This window comes from Anticarsia gemmatalis, chromosome 1, assembly GCF_050436995.1.
Source record: "Anticarsia gemmatalis isolate Benzon Research Colony breed Stoneville strain chromosome 1, ilAntGemm2 primary, whole genome shotgun sequence".
Lineage (NCBI taxonomy): Eukaryota > Metazoa > Arthropoda > Insecta > Lepidoptera > Erebidae > Anticarsia > Anticarsia gemmatalis.
The window spans coordinates 1,991,149-2,015,319 of record NC_134745.1 but is presented as its reverse complement, the minus strand read 5'-3'; the positions used below and the strand labels follow the sequence as shown (position 1 = coordinate 2,015,319).

Genomic DNA, 24,171 nt, shown 5'->3' with positions numbered 1-24,171 from the left:
ACAAAATAAATCCCATAGCACCATTAAAGCAACTCAACAACCATTTAACAGCATTCAAAAAGGTACTATAACCCTAAACGGCGTGTTTATACTTTTAAACTACATTTAGTAAAACGGGTTGCCGGGTCCCGGGGACCTCTTGGCAACGTAATTGCTCCCAGCGGCCTTTCGTACTGAAAACTTCAAGATGCAACATTTAATGGTATAGTTATAGTGACGCTTCTTGTAAAGTTTGCTAAGGATGTTAAATCAGGACTAAAATGCGCAGTGCAGTGATGAAATGTCAGCGTAGGGTTAAAGTTGTTCGAGTAATTGCTCTGCCTTCTGACCTTTTGAATGCTGCAACATACTTACGTTTACTGCTGAAATTCATTTCATAGCTCGGTGAATAGGCTTCTGGAGTGTCTTGAACCTAAACTTTGTTAGGTAAGGTGTAGTAAACATCGTGTCAAACTACTTTTAGACATGGGTTTCTCACATTGTTAAATACAGATGCCAGGTAACTTGCTATGAGGGGTGAAGGTTTTTCAATTATTCGGATATTTCAGGATTTATTTTATTACTATAAGCATCGGATAGAGTTATAAAATATGGCTCTAAAACTAAAATATTAGGTGAGTATAAATCAGTTTAAGAACTTTCACGGAACATAAACATCGTATCTGTACCAAGGATAAATCTCAGTCATTCCGTCCAAGGATACGACACGTCAACATTCAGTTTACGTCCACAATAAAACGACTATAAGTGTTTCATACACTTTATTGCTTCACGGATATTATTCTCCATAAAATCTCAAACAACCACGTTTATAACGACGAAACGAGCGGCTTCCCGGCGAGCGGGACGCCAGTAGACTATACGAGGCACTGAGAAACAGGAATCACAGATCGACAGAGCTTAGAAGATAGACGGACATCAATAGAGAAAGCTTGAAGGGGGCGGGCGGGGAGAGGGTGCGGGGCGCGCGAGGCGGGGGTGGAAGGCTCCCAGAGCCGCCTCGTTCGTCGAAGATGGCCTCTCCTCGCGCACGCGGAGCTGCGGCAGGCGCCACGCGGCGCACGCCGACGTCAACGCGTGACGATTCAACACCCAATAAGCGACAGCGTTCAGAGCTGAGTGTGCATATCCTAGGAGGAGCGCGAAATGACCTATTAGCAGCGGCACATTGAGGCCGAACGCGCTGGCTATCACTAAAGCGGCGTGAGGACACCAGCATGCAGCGAATATGGCTGCGATTCCCATGAGGACATTGCCGAGGCGTCGTCGGGAGCGCAGCGTCGAAGTCTGTGGTTGAGGGCCGAGGAGGCTCGGTTGGAGTTTCTTCTTAGACCTGACGTCGCCGACGTCGACAGCGTCACGGCGTTCGCGGGGGCCTACTCCAGCTACGATGATGACATGAGTTGGTCTTCGCATGAGCGGCACGGGAAGGGGCAGCTCCCCGTGTGCCGCGCGTGCAGTGAGCGACAACGCGGTGAGTTTCACTCGTACCGCCCAGTGGCACCGCGCTACGGCGACCACTGGGAAGCAGTAGGTGACTAGAGCATGAGCTGCCGCCAGTGGAGGGCAGGACATGCATGTCGTTGTGAAGATTGCTGCACCTGAGAGAACAACAAACAAAATGAACAAAAGAATGGCAATAATATTAACCGAGACTACATTTTTACTTTGATATGTAAATTACAGAGTGACAAGTGGGTTTACCACAAAGGGCTTTGTGCATACAAAACAGCCTTTTCGTCTATAAAGTTTTACATATGTTTGAACAATACAAACTTTGGTTCAATTCCATATGAGAGCCCTTAATCTTTCTTAATGTAAATAATGTTAAGTGGAAGCGAAATAAACTTTCAGAAGACTAGACTTTTTGATCGTTTGAGGGGACTTCATATATCAGTGACTTTAATTAACTAAGGGCTTTACAATTATAGAATTCAAAATTTATAAAATTCAAGTAAGAACCAGTACTTACTAAGCAGCAGTGCCATGATCCACACGGCGACGACAGCTAACAGCGGGCGCGCACACAATGATGTACCTCCACGACGCACTGCGCCGCAGCGGTCAGCTGCGATGGCCACCAGCGATAGTGTACTTGCTGCCACTGGGAATGACTAGAAAACAAAAGTATTTTTAGTATACTCTAATGATAAGAACGTACACTAAAAAAAGTCATCAAGCAAGAGGCTGTTTAATACTAATTTCTGTACAACAGAGAGGGCTATGGAACGATTTAGACTGTAGACTACAATATTTTTAAGCTGGTCTATTTTGAAAGTATCTTTCAATAGGCCAGTAGGTACTAGGCGTTCAATATAAAATAACATACACAGGTAAAAATTATATTTAATTGCTCGTGGTTGATGATTAAAATCTTGAAGCTACTGTAACTTAACAACCTGTGCCCTTATAGAAATTTTCTGTTTAATATACTAACCTCTATGTAAAAAGTGACATGGCACGGCAGTTCATCGACCCTGGCAGCGCGTGTGGCTGCCAGTGGCGCGCTCGCAGCACATACGAGGAAGTCGGCTGCACATGCGCTTAGCATCTGTGGTGTGCGTAGCCGTGAGGCGCCGCCCGACGCCAGTGCTGCCATCAGACTTACATTGCCTGGGGAGAAAGAGTTTAAAGCTGAAGCTGAACTGCTTAGTTAATTGTGTGGTGTTCCAAATGTTTCGTATTTGAGACGGGATGTATGAAAATCTCGCAATTGTAACGTAGTTGTTGTTAAAGTAGCTGATAAAGTGTTCATTACTGGGTGTAGATAAGTATATAAACTGAGTAGGCATATTTCATTTTTTATAGCGTTTCAGACATTTATTTTTATAGGACACGTGTACCTTCTAAAAAGCGCGTCTAACAATCTGTTTAAAATTATAACAATATTCTAGAATTACAGGTCTCAATTTAAAGAAAATACACAAGAAATCTAGTCTACTTTACAAGACACCAATTTACTCTATATAAAGGAAAAGCTAACTTTAAGAAAATTTGGCATTAAAGATAGGAGCCGGCTAGGAAGCGTTGGAATTTAATTTTAAGCTTATGAAAGAGGAGGAGTAGTTTCCTTAAATTCACGAACGCAAGGCGTTATCGCCTAAAGGAACATTTTCCTAGTGAAACGTAGTGAATGCGACTATGAATAGAGATAGAATGGATCTAGTCCATACCGTATGTTACTAAGGCTTTGTATAGAGGCTGAAATGGATCGGGCAAAGGGGTACAGGTAGATCGAATAGATTTTTAGAAACGGTTTTGAATGGTGAATGGTCTCGAAATAGTTTTTGTTGTTCAGAAAAAATGTTTTGAATGGTCGATCTAGAACATAAAAGTACTTAGTAATTCGGTTCAACTACGTCTTATTTTTATGTACTTATTTTAAAGAGAGCAGTGATAGCCGAGTGGTATAAGTTGACACCTCCCACGCAAGTGGTGTCAGGTTACGTTAGTTAGGCAACACACCAATGACTTTTCGAAGTTACTTATGTGTGTACTAGAAATAATTATCACATGCTCCAACGGTGAAGGAAAACATCGTAAGGAAACCTTGCATGCCTAAAAATTTGTTTAAAACATTTATTGAGGGCATGCAAAGTCCCCAACCCGCACTTGGTCGGCGTGGTGGACTCAAGGCCTAACCCCTCCCTTATTACGGGAGGAGACCTTTGCCCAGCAGTGGGACATTAATGGGTTAAATTTATTTTTTTATTGAATTTGCACAACACTCTCAGATCTAAATTATTAAAAAACATATTTTAGTTTGATTTGTTCTTACCAATGATCCCAATAACTGATACAATCACGTACAGCGCGACGAGCGTGGCGAGCGCATGCGCACGCGTCTCGTCTCCCCCCGCGCCCCCCGCATCGCTCTCGTTACTGTACATCACGCCGCATCTTCATTCACTGCAACAAAAGAACAACTATTTAGCAATAGCACGTATGATCGCCCGTGGCTGAGTTGGTATAGTAACGGTATGTATGTGAGGTTAAGCAACTATGTGTGAGGCGGGTTTGTGGATGGGTGTCCATTAGTCGTTGAATGTTTGGTTTATAATCGTGTTAGTCGTGTGTAGTATCTAATATAAGTAGTACATAAAAGAAACTGATATTAGTAATCGATATGAATTGATAATTGTGATTGTTAGTAGCAGTTAAATATGTGCGCTGAGCTGCAATGTCATTTATAAGACTTTAGAAGGATATAATAGTTTAATCATTGTAATAAATTAGCCTCGTTTGGGAGGAGACCCTTGATCAGCAGTGGAATAGTATAAAAAAACGTTATGATTAAGAAAAAGTTTATTTGGGTTTCCTATTCATTCAGTGCTACACTCCTTTAGAATGTAGCTTTGACTTCCATAGTAAGTTGTCAAAAACAATCAATTCATTAATCAATAAGTAATTAATATAGGTACAAAATGTGCTAATAATTGCCAAACATATAATCTGCTTAACTAAAACAATCCATATTGAGCCGATAATTCAGTATCTCTAACATAATTGGATTAGTGCTTTTATTAGCACAGATAATATTGCAGTGTTGGTCTAAATTTAGTTTAGATAATGTTGAACTGCGATCACGATGTTTAGATATTAATATTTAGTTTAATTATAATATAATTGTTATACTGGTATAACAGAACTTGCAAAAGTAAACACAGGATATTTATTTTTTACTTTAAAACGTAAAGTCACATACCCACCTATGAAACCTTTAATTGATATCATTGTAGTCAAATTGCCATAATTGGGTGGTGACATGATGTTGAGAGATTAATAAAATTACCAAAATAACTATTAGGAATCGCTTACTCAGTATAATAAAATATAATACTTAAGTACATACAGAAAAACACGCATATTTTCCATATGGATAGACAGAGATCATGATAAATGACTTTAATTAGGTCCTAGAAATACTGATATAATCTATACTAATATTATAAAGCTGAAGAGTTTGTTTGTTTGTTTGTTTGAACGCGCTAATCTCAGGAACTACTGGTCCGATTTGAAAAATTCTTTCAGTGTTAGATAGCCCAATTATCGAGGAAGGCTATAGGCTATATAACATCACGCTACAGTTATTAGGAGCGGAGTAGCAACGAAAAATGTTACAAAAATGGGGAAAATTTTGACTCATTCTCTTAAGAGACGCAAGCGAAGTTGCGCGGGTCAGCTAGTACAATTATAAAATTTCACCAGAACGGCACTTTCATTTCGAACTCTAAAGAGTTTAAAACATAAAATACGTTTCAAAACGCAATTTTCTATAGTGGTCACAGTAAAAGTTAGAAAAAGAAAATAAACATCAAGCTGACACTTTCTTAATAACGTCTAGTGCAGTTTAGAAAACTGTGAGACCAAAAGAGCAGTCTTTGGAACATATTAATACAGCCCGACAGACAGTAGAATGCAACTTGACATTTTCTGAAACTAAAAAGAAATCACTGTGTTACTTTATTTGGCTCAAAAGTAGTTTTCTATTGTGCATCTTTCTGAAGTCTACTTCCGTAGCATGGTCTGTGTATTCGTTTGCTATGTAGAAGTCTCGGGTGCGAAACCCGGGTTGAGCAAAAAAAAATCTGCTAAGAAATTCGCATTGAGTTAGGAAGATTAGGTTAAATATCTACTTAGGTACTCAGGGGTGCACGTAAAGCCGGTCTTACGCTTGACCTCTTACTAGTGGTCTCGGCTATCCGTCCCACGGGGCTAATATACTTATGAAAAAGTTATTTAACATTGACCTTTCTACCAGTCAGTTTTTGATATCAAAACCTTTCTATGTAAAACATAACTGTTTTGTATAACTGTTTGGAAGCAGTAAGGAACAAATTGGTTTCTTATACTACCTTATCTTGTATCTAAGGATAAACCTCATCCCTTGGTTTTCAAAGGATATCCATACGTCACGATTGTAATTAAGATAGGGCTAAAATTACCGATGGAATAAACTTGAATTGGTGTTTTCCTTGCCAATTGCAGCATCATTTGGCTCGATGTCATGTTATTTTGCTGGCAACTGTACCTGTATGAGCCAAGAGCCGTTTGAAGGCAATAACATTAAGATTAATACAGTTGACAGCAATAATAGGGGGATGATATTAACAAAATTGTACGATCGTGCGTAGTATTTGTAAGTATATGTTGTCAAAGTTTCAAACAATGTAAGGCTGACTATAATTTGACATTTCAATGTTTTTTAAAAATTCATCTGACGCAATCTTAACCGATCTTTATGTCGCTACTACTATTGTGTACTACTCTGGGTATTGTGGGTTCATTTCCTAGGTGAAAATTATCTATCTTGAAATTGTAATTTTTAAATTTTCGCGTTACATGGTTATTGTATAATAGAATACGGGAATTTATTTATATAATACGGGTTTATTATCTTTCCAAGATAATAATATACTTAAAAAAAGTTTTCTAAAAAAGTCGTTTCAGCTTTAGCTTATTTTTAGCTTATTTAAACCTGCAAAAACAATGTGGTAAGATAGAAAAATATTGCATATTGAAAAAAACGTTCATCCAACTATACTTTCTTCGTCAAGACGTCAACCCTAAAACATTTTATACTGCGACGAACACCACTTGATACTTTACACATTTCAAAAGAAATTAGAAACATACGAGCTTTCTCAGTGTTGAAAGAAACTCAATAACGTCTAGACAAGCGAGTCGATTGTAATAACGATTCCGAGATGTTTTACGTTTTATTTTATTGCTTCAGCGGTCGTAATCGACGCGTTTATCGACTCCGCATTTGTATCGATTTGCTTTGTAACGATGGTGAAAATCTGGACGTTGGGGTGACTTTTATTTAAATCTATACTAATATTATAAAGCTGAAGAGTTTGTTTGTTTGTTTGAACGCGCTAATCTCGGGAACTACTGGTCCGATTTGAAAAATTCTTTCAGTGTTAGATAGCCTATTTATCTAGGAAGGCTATAGGCTATATAACATCACGCTACGATCATTAGGAGCGGAGTAGCAACGAAAAATGTTAGAAACACAGGGGAAATTTTGACTCATTCTCTTAGGTGACGCAAGCGAAGTTGCGCGGGTCAGCTAGTGATAAGATAAGAGAAAGAAATAATTTAAATAGAAAAGCTACACTTATTCCGGTCGGTGAACGATCTGTGATGTGATGACGACTCACCATACGACAAACAAACATTCAGGAAATACATATATTTATTAATTACAATCAAGATAAATCTGCATACTAAGGCTCTCTACTAAGTTTTTGGACTATAATATATATGTTATTAAATTGTAATTGAATTAAACATATATTCATAGAAGACAAATCATTCTAATTAGTTGATATAATTTATTACTAAAAACTGCAAAACTATCAATTTGTTTTTCGCTTAACATAATTATGTACAGTAGTATCAAAATTTTGATCATAAGTGGTGTTCTAAGTTTACTGCCATCTCAAAACTTTGAACAACCGTCTCAGGTTTATTTAAATGTATAATTTTGAGAGACATTATAATAATGTATAATGATCTACAACAAACTTGAGTGTATTCCACGTACAAGTTCTTTAAATAAATTGACATGTATCTTCGGGTGAGAATACATTAGAACATTTATTTACTTGTCATGTTACGACTTGCCGATGTCTGAGTAACCCCCGGATTTTGAGTAAGTACATTTAGCGGTAGTTAATCTATTCAATAGCGTTTTATATGACTTTAAACGCTATTGAATAGATAAACTACCGCTAAATGTACTCAGAAACCGGGAGTTAGTGCGTAGATATCACTGGTATTAGGTACTGTGTCTGCTCTAAGTAAGTGATTTATTTGTTTACATTAATGTTATCATTTATTATTTGTTTTATTCTTACCAAATAACAGCGATAAAATTACGCTATTTTCTAAAACAAAAAATCTCATCCTTTACTTAAGTTTGTTAGAATCAAGAATAAATCAGACTAACCAGATAATTTGTTGTATTTCGTAATTCGGAAGACACGAAAATACCCCAATAGTTATCTTAAGGGCGGCTACTAAGCCATGTCAAAGATAACTTGAATAACATCCAAGCCAGCCAAAATATACGTAAGAAAATACGTTCTACTCTTTAAGTAAATGATCCAACGTGTATTCACCTCTCACGTCTAAATCAATGTTAGCATGAAAAGTTAACGAAATATATAACGTATTACTTGGTGCTAACGATGTCGCCTTAGGGCTTCTTGTGAAATATTTAATAATACCCTAGCACAGATACTTAGGTGACTAGATACCGCAAATTCGAAAAAAAATCTAACACATTTTATTTCACTGTTAAGCAAAGGCAAAGGCACAGGCAAAGGTTTCTTCCCGAGAAAAAGTATTAAGTAGTACATTATTTATTTCACTGCTGAGCAAAGACTAAGACATAGCTTCTTCCCGAAAAGAGGCATCTTCTTGAAGCCCATTTAACAAGCCCATCAAACGGTTTTGTTTTCGTAAATTACTATTGAGGTATGATAATTTGGTTTTGAACAATGACAACAAAGGTCAACTTCTATTTGAAGATATTTAATACTAGCTGACCCGCGCAACTTCGCTTGCGTCACATAAGAGAGAGTGAGTCAAAATTTTCCCCGTTTCCGAAACATTTTTTACTGGTACTCTGCTCCTATTGGTAGTAGCGCAATGATATATAGCCTATAACCTTCCTCGATAAATGGGCTATCTAACACTGAAAGAATTTTTCAAATCGGACCAGTAGTTCCTGAGATTAGCGCGTTCAAACAAAAAAACTCTTCAGCTTTATAAAGCTGAAGAGTTTGTTTGTTTGAAATTGAATATTAGTATAGATTTAGAACAACTAATCGTCATAGCACCATAACAGCCGATATCAAAGTATATTGTAAAACCAGGTATATCAAAGTCTCGTTTTCTTCTTAGTATAAGGTACGCTCTGTCTTGAAGCCTGCAATATCTAGCCTTCTTAACATCTATGTTTGCCTTGTAAGAATATTTTTGCTTGTAAGATTTTCTTGAAGTTACAATACATCGTTACATGAGACAACTGTCTGTCGAAGATCCTTTGCTGTATACTGTATAGCCTCGAGGGCTGAATAAATTATTATTTTTACATAGTTTTGTTTTATTATTGTTTTGTCTATAGTTTATTTCAAATTAGATTCTAGGAGTTGTTAAGACTTAAGTTTTCTAAGAATAAAAGTTGATTGTTTGTTGATTGATTTATTTAGAAATAATTGTTTATCTTTATGTTTAACCTGTGTAATAAATAGATATGTAAAAACTATACCCTTTTACGAACTAAAGGCAGATTCTATATTGTCAATTTGGGCCTTGTCCTAAAACCTAATACTTAGTATTTATTTTTTGACACATGAGGTTTATGAAATGCATAAGTTTATATCGAAATGATGCACACAATGTATAACCTGAGCAAAACCGCCATAATATTTAAGTCACAAAAAAAAAACAGAAAATCGAACCGCTTCCAATGAAGTCGAAAGCGATACGGCTTTTATCTTCCTCTGTCACACAAAATTTATATTCTTAATACAATCATAGTTTAATCGAAACATTCTAATACAGATCCCGTGTTCCCAATAAATATAATCCCATAAACATCTTGACCCTGTCTCATTAGATCTGATAGTGGAACCCGTATGGTGACTCACGTATCGCCAATAATCTTGTACTGCCGATATAACTGTGGCTCTAATATTAACCGGACGTCCAAATATACGCATAATCTTATTATTGACCAAAGTATTTCTGAGTTCTTGTTCTTGTATTTGTGGTTTTATTAAGTAAATTGGTATTTCCTAATTTGGGGTATGTTTCTTGAATGTATTTTTTGTATCTGAAAGGAGTAACAGTAAGATTGATTTTATTGTAGTAAATAATTTTCTTTTCGTGGACCAGATTTTTTTTCTGTTGCTTAGTAATTTTGTTGTTACAGGTTACGCGATAAATATCAAACATGTGTTGATAAGTTAATATGCTACTAATATTACAAGTTTGTCAAAAGAATGGATAACTACCTGAGTGTATGTTTGATACTCTTTCGCGAAAAAATCCTACTGAATGGATTTTGTATGAAATTTGCCACACAAATAGTTTATAACCTAGATTAACACGTAGGTTCTTTTTTTTTAGGAAAATCTATTAATGCGAACGAAGTCGCAGGAGAAAGCAAGCAGTTAATAACTATATATTTGGTAATCCGAGCTTTTATTACCACTTAATTTATTTTTGAAGTTTTATCTTTCAAAGGAATAGGAAAGCTCAGCTATAATTAAAATATATAATTAACCTTCAGAATAGTTTTTCTAAAACTTGGAACGCTGAAGTAATTGAATTTCAACTTGCCTATCTTTTTGTTCTTTGATAAATCTAATAAGAATGTTCATATTAATTTCCTTTTTGACTGGAAAAGGCCGATTTTTTTTTTCTTAAAAGCAAAGAAACTGAAAACATTTTAATAAATTACCGGTATATTGATAAAAATAATCGTAATATAGTGTGGCAATTAATCGTCTATTGTGATGTTTTTAACTACCGAAATTTCATCTTAAAAATGTCCCACTAATTCCAAAAGATATGCTCCGCCGCGACAGTGTAACACTGCCGTGACCAGGATTCGAACCTGGGTTACTACGGCCACAACGTAGGGTCCTAACCACTAGACGATCACGGCTGCCGGAGCTGGTATCTTATAACCCCAATATCTCGTTCACTTTGCTTACGTATTACGCAGTTACAACCCGACAAAATTAGAAAGTAGACTAGTAACTCTACTTTCGTAAACCTTCTCGGTGTCTCTCAATTTAGGCGGTTAATACAAACTGGGGCACTTTCACCGGCAACACCGTGTAATTGCTGTTGTAATTATATTAGCAAATAATTATGTACAAAGTTGTGCGTTGAGTAAATTAATATTGTTTTAGAAGTAAGTTGATCGTATAGAACGTTTTATACGTAATTTGGGCTGAAACTGACTTCGCTGTTTCCCGGTGCTTCGTTTTAATTAGGGAATGGGGTGAAGGTATGTTGGTATCTGTATGTATGGAGAACAGGCAACTGGCGGTATAGATTTTTTATGCGTTTTGGAAAAGCGCAAAGAAAGATGGAACATTTTTTTGATTATAGTGTTGATTGCTTTTCTATATACCAATCAATTTAATGAAAACCAATCAAAAGTATTATAACGGTCTATTGAGAATAATTTGAAATTTCTATGTTAAATACTCCTTTGATACAGAACTTGGACGAGAAAGCCTGCGTCTGTCGGAAAGAAAGCTAGGAAATCTAGGTTAGAGTAATTGAAAATATATTCCTATACCCTATCTTATACATATTTATAACCGAATAAAAGTGTTACATTACTTATCTTATTTTATTATTATAACATCAAATGAACTATATTATCATAGAAAATACTTTTTCTCGCAAAATTATCAAATAAACACATCAAAACTGTCAGTAGACATCGTAATCTAGTTCCTACATTGCCCGGATTATGTCCGTAACGTCCGGCTTATGTCCATAATGTCCGGCTTTTTGCTGACATTTCTCTTTCAGCTCTTATTTAATGGTAGACTTAATATTTCTTTAGCTTACTGAGTGAATAAGTTAGTTCTTTGGTTGAAAGAGGTTTGAAAGACTACCAAACTTACGAACCTCTCCACTTTTACAGCGAATTTTAATACATATGTATATTTAGTACTTCATTCTCCTAAGAAAGTTAGGACTAGATCTCTAATATTATTATTTATCTTAATAATTTATTTATTATTATTACCAGATCTTTTGTCTTTATTGGCACAACAAACGCAAGTTTGCGAGAAACTCAAAACGTGGAATAAGACAGTAAAAGTGATAATAATGTGGATTTCTGTGAAGATCCTACGAACTTTGTTAATTTTGTTAATAACATTGATAAATACGTCCAGCTCATCCACGATTTTAAACAAGGTAGCATCTTATTTAATCAATACATAAAAAAGCAAAATATTTCGCAACTATTCTTGCGTGTACTGAAAAAACATCATAAAAAAACTACAACTTTTCTAAAGAGGTCATCTATACACCGTGACCTTTTTCCTTCCATCAAATAGGAACTTATATCGAATCAATCCCGGACGTATCAGTATCTTTCCATTACACACTGAAAACTGATTACGAACGACCACGGACTGAACGAGATTTCATTAATTGATTGACAGAATTCCATTTATTTCATAACAAATATAAAATTGATGTTTTTATCGAATCCGAGTGTATTAAATATATGATAGCTTTGGGTCGTTAATGGATTGTTCGCGACAAAGACGTTTTGTTAATTGAAAAATTATTCTTGATATCTCTCGGTACACTAATATTTTTGATTATATTATCGTTAACCGGCTAGCTACCGAGAAATTTTGTATAAAACCTGATCAGCGCCTCTAACGGGTGTCGTAGGAATTATTTTGGCAGTACATTTTAAATGACAAACTTACGATACTTGACAGTACCGAATGAAGAGAATCGCGCTACAATTCCTGTATGTAGTACAGATTTGAAATCGAGCTATCAAGATATAACTTTATCAAAATCACTTGAAAAAATACAGATCCCATTTAAAATTTGCGCTATTACCAAACACAACCATACAAAACCTTTGTAGCAAATATACTCTCTAAACTCGGTTTGAAAATCGCACATTTGAATTTCGAAGAGCAATATTGAATGTCTATTCAGAGAGCAAAATACGCGGTGCATTTGTATTTCATACGGACCATAAAGTATACACTAGTAGGTTACTTTATAGTCTATGTTTGAAAATGGCGGATGCTTTTCGCAAAATATTTATGAAATTTCTGCATGTTGAATAGAGCTCAGGTAGTTTACCAATGTAGTTTGTATTTCAAACCGTTATTGGAAAAAAGTTACGTTATTTTTCTAGACTTTTCTCGTGCATAAGGTAAATATTCTAGTGCATTTGCTTTCAGTTTGTTCGGAGAAAACTCTCTGTTTATGTTACGAGTATGTTGAACAGATATCGTGTGAATTTCTCTTGAAAATCTTTTGGTGTAACTTTCAAAGGTAGTTTGATTGCATTGAAAAATATACATTTGAATTTGTAAATAATATTGTTTTCTTCAGTTTTTGGTTTCATTGGATTTCGTAATAGACTTATAATGTTATTATTTCAGTGCCGAAATTCTATGAGACAGCTTATTCCTATAAACATACAATACTTGTTTATAAATTCACCCGAATAGAATTTTAATTTTATTTTATGACTATCGCTTTCCGGTGCTGATTTTGATCCAATAGTTGACATTTAAAATAGGTCCTTCTAAATACGTATGTGGCGCTGATTAATTATTATCGTTACTATTTTGCTGTTTACACCTTCTCTATAACAATATTTCCCGAAAACTACTCGCTCAATAGTCGATAGTAATTCCGAATAATCTCTCAATGTACGTCGTTCTCGATTTACTGAAAATATATCTCAATACAATTTACAGAAAGTCAAACAATTTATATAGTGAATAATTAAAAATAAATTAAATCGAACAACAGTCTGAGTTGATTGTATTGCTCATAAATTTCAAGATCTGTATTGCTAATTAGTTAAAATGAAATTGCTTTTGTCCATTAATTATTGTGAAGATGAATTTCATTGCGCGAATTATAGCCTGTGATCTTTTAGGCTTTAAACTAATGAATTATTTCAATTTATTATAGTGATATCATAATTAAAATATCATTGTTTTTGGTTTGGAGTATGAATTATTTGTCGGTGCTTATAGCAAATTAACCGTTATACTAGTACCATCGTGCTTAGGGGAAGGTTTGGAATTTCATGTGGATTTTTTTTCCTCTATGTAGAACAATTGAAATGATTAGACCTGAACTATCAATATATACCTTCCCGAGCTTAAAGTTTTCAGTCAATTAATTAATATACTTAATCGATATAATACATTGCCCTTTAACATAATAAACCAGTTAAACCGATCATTTCCAAATTTAATTATAATACACTATGTGCAAATAAACTCTAAAATAGAACCCAAAATATAATATTTCCCTTAACCTTTTTGTTCGGCTCAGGGTTCCGGTATAACCTTAAAGGTCTAACCCAATTTGGGTTAGTGGTATTTGCACCCAACCCGCATAACTAATAAGGAGCCGGTAAACTAACCGCCTCAGACCCTTAATGTTCTAAGAATACCCTTGTATTTATCGTGAAGCATAATTATTTACTTGCTTCATTAGGAAGACACGATGTTTCGATGTTTCATTGGAAATACTGTATGTTTTTTCAGAAAGGTGGCCAGCGAAGCGATACATTAATACTAGTGACATAATATTATGTTGATAAATAACACTAAAAGTCTTTATGGTGTGGTAGGGATATGATCCGAATTTACTGTCGTAAGCTAGATGCTTTAATCATACCGTCAAAGCCGATCACCTGTTAAAAACATATCTGAAAAACATAAAATTAAGTCTTTTAGAAAAACATTAGTGTAAATAATAGACCCAAAATGTTGAGATCCAAACAGAATTTGCGGTTTTACGAAAATATAGAAAAGCCGCGAAGCCAAATTTTTTTCACTGCTGCAGAAAAGACAAATGGCGGCGACATTCTTGCCATAAGCGCGCATTGAACTGTGGCTTTGTGGAAAGATTGAACGCATTCTTCTACAACGTAGGAAAATGCCTCGCATAACCTTTTTTATTAAGTCTATCGTAACAATATAATTTTCTCATACCCTGAATGTTTTTACGAATATATTTTCATTATAAAAATAGTTTTGTAGAAAAATGTCAGTCATTTTGTTATTGGTAGAAAATGTGTTTTCCCACTAGATGAAGTCAAATTAATAAATGAAAAATATGTTTCCTAGTTTGTTAGAATTATCTACTTCGATCAGCATTTAAGTAAATTATGGCTGTTTTACCTCAAAAAAATTGTACAAGCGCCATTATTATAATATAAGAATAAATAACAATGCTTCTTTTTTGTGTATATGGCATCTCAATTTTTTTTCTTTATTAGCTTACTGAGTGCATAAGTTAGTTCTTTGGCTGGGAGAGAGTTTGAAAGAATCACCAAACTTACGAAACCACTTTTATAGTGATTTTTTTACATACATATATTTAGTACTTCATTCTCCTAGTAAAGTTAAGACTAGATCTTTGATATAATTATCTTTGTTATTTATTTATTATTATTACTAGATCTATTGTATTTACTGGCATTTAAACAAACACAGGTTTACTAGAAACTTCATAATGTAGAATATAGTGATAATAATATGGTTATCTGTGAAGATCTTATGAAATTTGTTAATTTTTTTAATAACATTGATAAATACATACGTGGGTCATTGTCAAAACAGGGTCTAAATAAAAAAAATAAAAAAAAAATGTTTTTTCAAAGAATTAAACATTTATTAAAAAAAAGATATCAATCAAAACAAATATAAATTGTTGTTTGAGATCAAAGTAAAGAATTACAAAAGTTATTTTAAAAAAACGTTTTTATTGTTCTACCGGAAAGACATAGGTGTCTACCGAATGTACTAAAATCGCAATTAACTAAGAAATTAATCAACATAATCAAATTAACTTACCATTAAATAATATTAAACCTTCTTTAATTTATAAACAAATCAACAAAAACATAATGAGGTGTCATAAAACATTAAAAAAAAATTATCTCCCTGTGTCCACCGAAAAGATTATGTATTTTTGGTGGACAATATATCTTCAACCTCTGATGATGACCAAAAATGTTGTACTTGCTTCTGGTGCACTTCTTTTGGTGTGTCTGGTCTTAATACAGGTGGTGAACTTGAATTGTCGGAATAAATATCAGTATACTCTAGGCGTTTTCGACTTCTTAGTCCACGCAGAAACTCGGAACAGCTTGGTTCAAATTCGTTGATTTGGGGGCTAATAGATATCGGTACTGACTTTTTGTCTATCGACTGAAGCAGCTGTTGAACAATTGGACTCCAGTTAGGACTAAAAAGTGGGCTTGGCATACTCGGTAGGGGGCTGAGAATAGAACTCGGCACGGGCATACGTCTATCTGATAAATCATTTATAGTCTTATTTTTTCTTTACGATTTTTTCTTATACTCTCTATCTTTCTTCCGCTTTTCTTCTAAGGCTATTAGATCTTTCTTAAGTCGTTTTCCTGCTGTCCTCAAACTTAATTTCTTCTGCTCACGTCTTTTTTGGCGGAAAAAAAGACCTAAACAAGGCACAAACAAAAAAACAGCAACTTGCAAAACATACATACACACTAAAACCATAGGGACATAAAATGCGTAAAATGTAACATAGAATAATCAGGTATGCAGTAAAATTTATAAATAAGCGTTAATATTCTCATGCGAAACGATGATGCAAAAGACAAAATACGTAACATTTGATCTATTCGGTGGACATTCGCCTTTTCGGTGGACACAAATTTAAAGAAAGTCCACAGAAAAGATGTCCACCGAATATACTTTCGTAACAAAATGTCCCATACCAAGCATTCGTTTAAGGTTATGTTACAGTTACAAGCCTATAATGATAAATCATATATTACTCTTAACTATTATGTAAAACTAGAAATTATTAAGATATTAATTACCGAAATTCAGAAGGAACCGAAAAGACACACTCAACTTTGACATAGCCAACTATTTACCTACGATCACCTGTAACTTTATTCGTGCGTGTACAACAGGAAACTGACGCTACACGGGGGTAACTGAGTATATAACGTGTTCATAAATAACTTTCAGTTCGCAAAATTTTATTTTTTTCGTAGCTATATAGTGTAAATACATAAGTCCATCGAATAGATGTTTTTTTTGATAACATTATCTTAGACTGCAGGAAGTGTCTTGATTTTGATCAAAATGTTTTGTCATTTACTTATTTTGATAAACAAAATGTCTAGTTTAGGAAAATATCCTTAAAGGCTAACACAATTATATACATTTTTTTATATTTACAAATTTATGTGAGAGGACAGCACAGTAACAGTCCACTGAGACGGACTTTTCTTTCGAAACTATTTTGTATATATTTATTTCTTATTATATCTGTATTTCTAAATACGTAATCATGAAATAGTTAATAACATCTTAAATATAAAATTAGACTATGCTCCCTAATAAACATTTAAACTATAATTTTCCACTTGTAACACAATTTTATGCGGTTATGACAATGACCCACGTCCAGTTCATCCACGATTTTAAACAAGGTAGCATCTTATTTAATCAATACATAAAAAAGCAAAATATTTCGCAACTATTCATGTCGTTGTGTCATACAATGCTGGAATACATACCATCATAAAAAAAACTACAACTTTTCTAAAGAGGTCGACTATACACCGTGACCTTTTCTCTCCATCAAATAGGAACTTATATCGAATCAATCCCGGACGTATCAGTATCTTTCCATTACACACTGAAAACTGATTACGAACGACCACGGACTGAACGAGATTTCATTAATTGATTGACAGAATTCCATTTATTTCATAACAAATATAAAATGGTTATTTTATCGAATCCGAGTGTATTAAATATATGGCTATGAGACATGGGACGTTAATGGATTGTTCGCAAAGACGTTTTGTTAATTAAAAAAAATATTCTTGATATCTCTCAGTTCTCTTAAACTTTCGATTATATTATCGACAACCGGCTAGCTATCGAGAAATTTTGTATAAAAAATCTGATCAACGCCTCTAACGGGTGAGCTAGGAATTAGACGGTAAACTTGCGATACTCGACAGTACCGACTGTAGAGAATCGCGCTACGGTTCCTGTATGTAGTACAGATTAGAAAATCGAGCAACAAATTGGATATACCTTTATCAAAATCACTTAAAAAAAATACAGATCCCATTTAAAATTTGCGCTATTACCAAACACAACCATACAAAACCTTTGTAGCAAATATACTCTCTAAACTTGGTTTGAAAATCGCACATTTGAATTTCGAACAGCAATATTGAATGTCTATTCAGAGAGCAAAATACGCGGTGCATTTGTATTTCATACGGACCATAGAGTATACACTAGTAGGTTATTTTATAGTCTGTGTTTGAAAATGGCGGATGCTTTTCGCAAAATATTTATGAAATTTCTGCATGTTGAATAGAGCTCAGGTAGTTTACCAATGTAGTTTGTATTTCAAACCGTTATTGGAAAAAAGTTACGTTATTTTTCTAGACTTTTCTCGTGCATAAGGTAAATATTTTAGTTCATTTGCTTTCAGTTTGTTCCGAGAAAACTCTCCGTTTATGTTACGAGTATGTTGAACAGATATCGTGTGAATTTCTCTTGAAAATCTTTTGGTGTAACTTTCGAAGGTAGTTTGATTGCATTGAAAAATATACATTTGAATTTTTCTTCACTTTTTGGTTTTATTGGATCTCGTGATAGACTTATAATGTTCAATAAATGTTTTAGTATAAGTACTTATAGTGTATTTATTATTTCAGTCCCGAAATTCTATGAGACAGCTTATTCCTATAAACATACAATACTTGTTTATAAATTCACCCGAATAGAATTTTAATTTTAGTTTATGATTATCGCTTTCCGGTGCTATTATGTAGATTTTTATCAAACATTTGACATTCAAAGTAGTTCTTTCTAAATAAACTAAAGGCACTGATCAAATCGTCGGTACTATTAAGCTCTTTGCACTTTTTCTTTAAGAATAATTCCCGATAGCTACTCGCTCAATAGTCGACAGTAGTGATACGGAATAATCCCTCAGTTCACGTCATTCTCGATTGAGTGATATCTCAGTTCAATTTACATAAAGTCAAACAATTTATATAGTGAATAATTAAAAATAAATAAATTCGAACAACAGTCTGAGTTGATTGTATTGCTCATAAATTTCAAGATCTGTATTGCTAATTAGTTGAAATGAAATTGCTTTTGTCCATTAATTATTGTGAAGATGAATTTCATTGCGCGAATTATAGTCTGTGATCTTTTAGGCTTTAAACTAATGAATAATTTCAATTTATTATAGTGATATCATAATTGAAATATTATTGTTTTCTGCTTGGAGTAAGAATTATTTGATGGCGTTAGTAGTGCAACAGATAAATTGGAGTTGAAGGTGTGAAAACACAAATCTAAACTTTGTAGTTTAGTTTAACTTTGTAACATGTTTTTCAAAAAGTAAACATGCCACGGCGTTCGTGGGATAAGGAAAAGACAATTAAATGACGTATTGGATGTCTTGAATTAAATGCAATGCCCAGTTATTAATCAATTAAACTGATCATTTCCAAATTTAATTATAATACTCTATCTGCAAATAAACTCTAAAATAGAACCCAAAATATGATATTACCCTTAACCTTTTTGTTCGGCTCAGGGTTCCGGTATAACCTTAAAGGACTAACCCAATTTGGGTTAGTGGTATTTGCACCCAACCCGCATAACTAATAGGGAGCTGGTAAACTAACCGTCAAAGACCCTTAATGTTCTAAGAATTGTATTATAGCGAAGCATAATTATTTACTCGCTTCATTAGTAACAACTAAAATTAAGCTACGTTTCTTTGGACCTGCTTAGTTCAATATTTTTACTATAATTACTAGCTAAGTTTTAATAAGGTATGTTTATATTTTTTATTAAGTTAAAATAATATTAGGTATAATATGCATAAAACTTTTATAAACCCAGGTCGCGTTGAGGCTTATGTTAAACTGCTAAAAGCTGACCCGCGCAACTTCGCTTGAGTCACATAAGAGAGAATGGGTAAAAAACATTTTTCACTGGTACTCTGCTCCTATTGGTAGAGTGATGATATATGGCCTATAACCTTCCTCGATAAATGGACTTTCTAACACTGAAAGAATTTTTTAAATCGGACCAGTAGTTCTTGAGATTAGCGCGTTCAAACAAACAAACAAACAAACAAACAAGCAAACAAACAAACAAGCAAACAAACAAACAAATAAACAAACAATCAAACTCTTCAGCTTTATAATATTAGTATAGATGTAAAAGTAAATAGTCTCTTTGGTGTGGATGGGATTGAAACAAATTTCTATTAATGTTACAAAAATACAGAATAATGTGTACTGTTAAGTTCTTTATAATTACTTAAAAAAATGAAGTTTTAAAAAAAAAATAAGTAAAAGGTAAACAATGTTGATAGCCAAACGAATTTGCGCTTTTACGAAAATATAGAAAAGCCGCGAAGCCAAATATTTTTCACTGCTGCAGAAAAGACAAATGGCGGCGACATTCTTGCCATAAGCGCGCATTGAGCTGTGGCTTTGTGGAAAGATTGAGCGCATTCTTCTACTACGTAGGAAAATGCCTCGCATAACCTTTTTTATTAAGTCTATCGCAACAATATAATTTTCTCATACCCTGAATGTTTTTACGAATATATTTTCATTATAAAAATAGTTTTATTAAGAAATGTCAGTCATTTTGTTATTGGTAGAAAATGTGTTTTGCCACTAAGATAATGCCAAATTAATGAATGAAAAATATGTACAATATTACGTACTTCATGTTAAATAAACCATTCATGCTTTTGTAATTAAGTAGTTTCATTATCTTAATCATGTCGTCAAAATTAATATGAGGAATTACTACTAAAAGCTAAATATTTGATTTTGAATATTTATAATTTTGAGGTTTAATTTTCAGCATTTAAGTTAAATATGGCTGTTTTACCTCAAAAGAATTGTACAAGCGCCATTAAAATCATTTAAGAAAAAATAACAATATTTATTTTTTGTGTATACCTGTGGCATCCCAATTTTTTTCTGGTATGACCGCCAGTGTTGAGTTTCAGTTAAGAAGAAGTAAAGAAGTAATCATACCTCTTTAGTTATAATCTTCGGAACATATAAACTCACTTAAATACATTGGAAATTACATTAAATACACGTTTTACTTATTTTTAAAGACATACAGGAAAAATAAATACGTATTTCGCCACATAGATACGTACCAAATACTAAGCAGCGAAATTCTAAGAAAACCTACGAAAAAATCTCGCAAAAAACCTATTTCATAAACATAGTACTCTTGAACGCCCTGGAATAGTTCCGCCATGCAAAAATATAGGTATTTGTGCGTAAAATACGCGAAATATTGGCTTTTATCCACAAAGAAGGTGAAATTTCCATAATCTGTGGTGGCAACGAGTGGTATTACGCACTTTGATGCGGCCACCGATCTTGAAGACGTCCCGTTTTGTGACGTCACACTATGAATAGAAAGGCCGCGGTGACATCAATTGCTTATAGGGTTGGCAAAAGTTACCTTGTGGATAATATTTTGTTTATTGTTGTTAAATTCTTTAAGACCTCATTTTCTTGTTTAGTTTTTTGTTGATTTGTTCTTGTATAATTTGGTTTCAACCCCTGTTAATTAAGGCAAAAGGTAAAGACTAGTCGTACAAAATGTCCTCCATACTCTTGATTTGTGAAATAATATTGAACAAAATAAATTTATTTTTAAGTCATGGAAATGGAGACCAAAACATAATTTGTCAATTTAAAAACAAAGTGTTACTGTGAACAACTTTATCGATATGTAGTACCGACAAGAATACACATCAATAACAATATATGGTTAAGAAAATCTATTAAAATCTACAGCCAACCATGAAACACTTTCAAAGGTCATCATTTCCTTCACAGCACAATTTCCTCGGCAGCCGTCTCTCAAATTCAACGCAGTAAAAGTGAACGCATTTCATCGTGACAACCCTAACTATCTCGCTGCAGGAATTCTATTATGTTATGAAAAGAAACTCATATCAGTAAAGAATTCTTGTTTTCCTTCCACTAATATAATTATGGGAATAGTTATTTTGAAAAAGATTGTTCATTTGAAAGAAAGAATATATGGAATGTAGTGAGCTTTCTCGTATTTGCAGATAATTAATGTTTAGTTTTGTCTGAATTTAATTATACTCGTTTAAAAATGTATAGTCGTAGCTGTTTTGTGTTATAATATTATTTTACATTTTAAAATTATATTATTGTAATCCGTCCCTGGGATTTAATATTTCTTTCTTGATTTTGTTGAATACTATCTTTGCCCTAGGCAAAATCATTGTTGTTTTAAATTATGAGTAACTAGCTTCAAATCCTCATAATCTTTACAATATTAGAAAGAGTAACAAATGGAGTATTCCGGGAAAGGATTTCTGTAACACAAATCACTGCGTCAGGTATCAGCAAAGAACCCTATTCGATTCAACTGTTCAATGCAAACGACAGACAGACAAACATAATCATTCCCAATTACACAAGTTATATAAATAAGGCTTTTAAGCAATCCTGTTGCTGAAACACAGCACACTGCTTTTAACCACGAATTATAATAACACCAACTTACTAACAAGATATTATTGAGTACTACGAACATAGGTACTCTACAACATTGAGTATTGTTTCATAGTACAATAACAAAGCTGCATTTGAGCAGTGAATGCGCAATTGTCCGAGGTCAAACAAAGCCTAGCTCGAGGCTCTCAGCTGACCACATTGATATCATATTCAGGCTCATTTGAACCAACTAGTTTGCTAAGGTAATGCTCTGTTGCTGGCTTGTCCAATTATTTGCAGGTAGCTTGTTTTGCCTCACTAATAACTAAATTGAGGTTTTGAATTTTAGGTGTTTTGAATAAATGTGTATAAAAGTGAAATGGTTCAGGTTTTTAATAAAATATAGGTGGTTATAGTTTAAACGAGGGTGGTGATTGGTTTTACGACAGATACCGAAAAAGATTAGCTTAAAAAAGTGACTGAGTAAGAAAATCTTAGCTTTTAAAAATATCATATTAAAACACTTGGACTTTCTGTTTTTTCGTCAACCTATACATTATGCAAATGACAGTTTTTTTTAATGTATGTATAATATAACAAAACATAATAAACGTCTCGCAATTCGACCAACTAAAATACCAAACATTTCTGCGAACCGATACTCGAACAAAACAAATCTAAGTAAATAAGTTAAATAAATATTTATAACAAATCTTCGAACATAATCCTTTATAAGGAAAAAATACATTATATCCTAGCTCGAAGGCATCGTTAAGCAATCTTTCCTTTAAGAATAAAAACTCTTCAACATACCGGATCATCTTAGAACTTGGAATAATAAAATGCATGAATAAAGGCAATATCCATTTTTCTCTTCAGTGAATTGTCTGAAAATATTTGTGAGGAACGAATGCAATATTGAGAATGTTATTTTTAGAAATATGGCTTTGGAATGTATCTGTACAATTTATTTCTAATGTCAAGCCTGTTTAGTACGGTGCTGTTGTACAGTCCTTAACTTTTCCAGCTACAATATTGGAGACGGGAACTACAATATCCTTTGTTGGCAAATTCTTTAACTTCACCATTAAAAGGTATATGTATATATGCCTATGTGTGTATATATATCTAATGCAAACATAATATACTGACATTTCGGCATTTACAATTTTATTTTCGTGTAGTTGTCGGTAACTCACAAAAATATGGCATGTCACCCAACTTATTCCTGTTGCCTATTATTGGTAATGATATAGGAGAAATAAGAAGAAAATGGCAGGAGTTTGTCGAGAAAACGAGATCAGTAGAAAAGTAACCGAGGTCAGTAATCACATTATATTACTCCTTAGATCACAAAGGTTGGGCAGTTAAAAACTACCAATTTAAAATTATTTTGTCTGTACACAACAATCGAATAATCCCGTATTGACAGTAATATTACTAATTAATACGTGTCAATCTAAATAAAGTATCAACTCGCTGATACAATTAATCATTGTAACTAATATAATATCATTGATTGACATACTACAGTTAATTAACTCTAACTAATTCAGTTTTATTTGAACACTAGTTTCAGGGAATATCACGTGTTTGTTAAAGTGAAATGTGGTGATTAATTTAGTTTGGTTTAAATTGTGTTAGTTAGTCTAAAATCAATTTGTCTTTATAAAAAGTATGATAATGACCTAATATAACAGTTTTTTAGAATCCATTCGAGCAAAATATTTCTTGGCTTTATTATAAGTAAATAAAAATAAAATTCAGCTTATGGATAAATATCAAATAGCCCATCTGAAAAGACCTGTAAATAATTTACTTAATAAGTAAGCTAACCA

The 24,171-nt window shown here is 33.6% G+C and overlaps 1 protein-coding gene and 1 non-coding gene across 2 annotated transcripts in view; both read right to left on the bottom strand.

Moving 5' to 3' along the window:
• Positions 1-773: 773 nt before the first annotated feature.
• Positions 774-24,171, bottom strand: part of LOC142977222 (uncharacterized) — an 82,778-nt gene continuing 59,380 nt past the window's right edge. The window contains exons 2-5 of the mRNA XM_076121369.1: positions 3,779-3,909; positions 2,438-2,613; positions 1,973-2,114; positions 774-1,601 (exon numbers count right to left, since the gene is read on the bottom strand). Coding sequence (XP_075977484.1) covers positions 919-1,601; positions 1,973-2,114; positions 2,438-2,613; positions 3,779-3,890 — 1,113 coding nt within the window. The 5' untranslated portion in view covers positions 3,891-3,909 and the 3' untranslated portion in view covers positions 774-918. The remainder of the gene's footprint in view (positions 1,602-1,972; positions 2,115-2,437; positions 2,614-3,778; positions 3,910-24,171) is intronic.
• On the bottom strand, positions 10,616-10,687 carry TRNAH-GUG (transfer RNA histidin (anticodon GUG)). The gene has a single exon. It is a non-coding gene; the product is annotated as a tRNA-His (tRNA).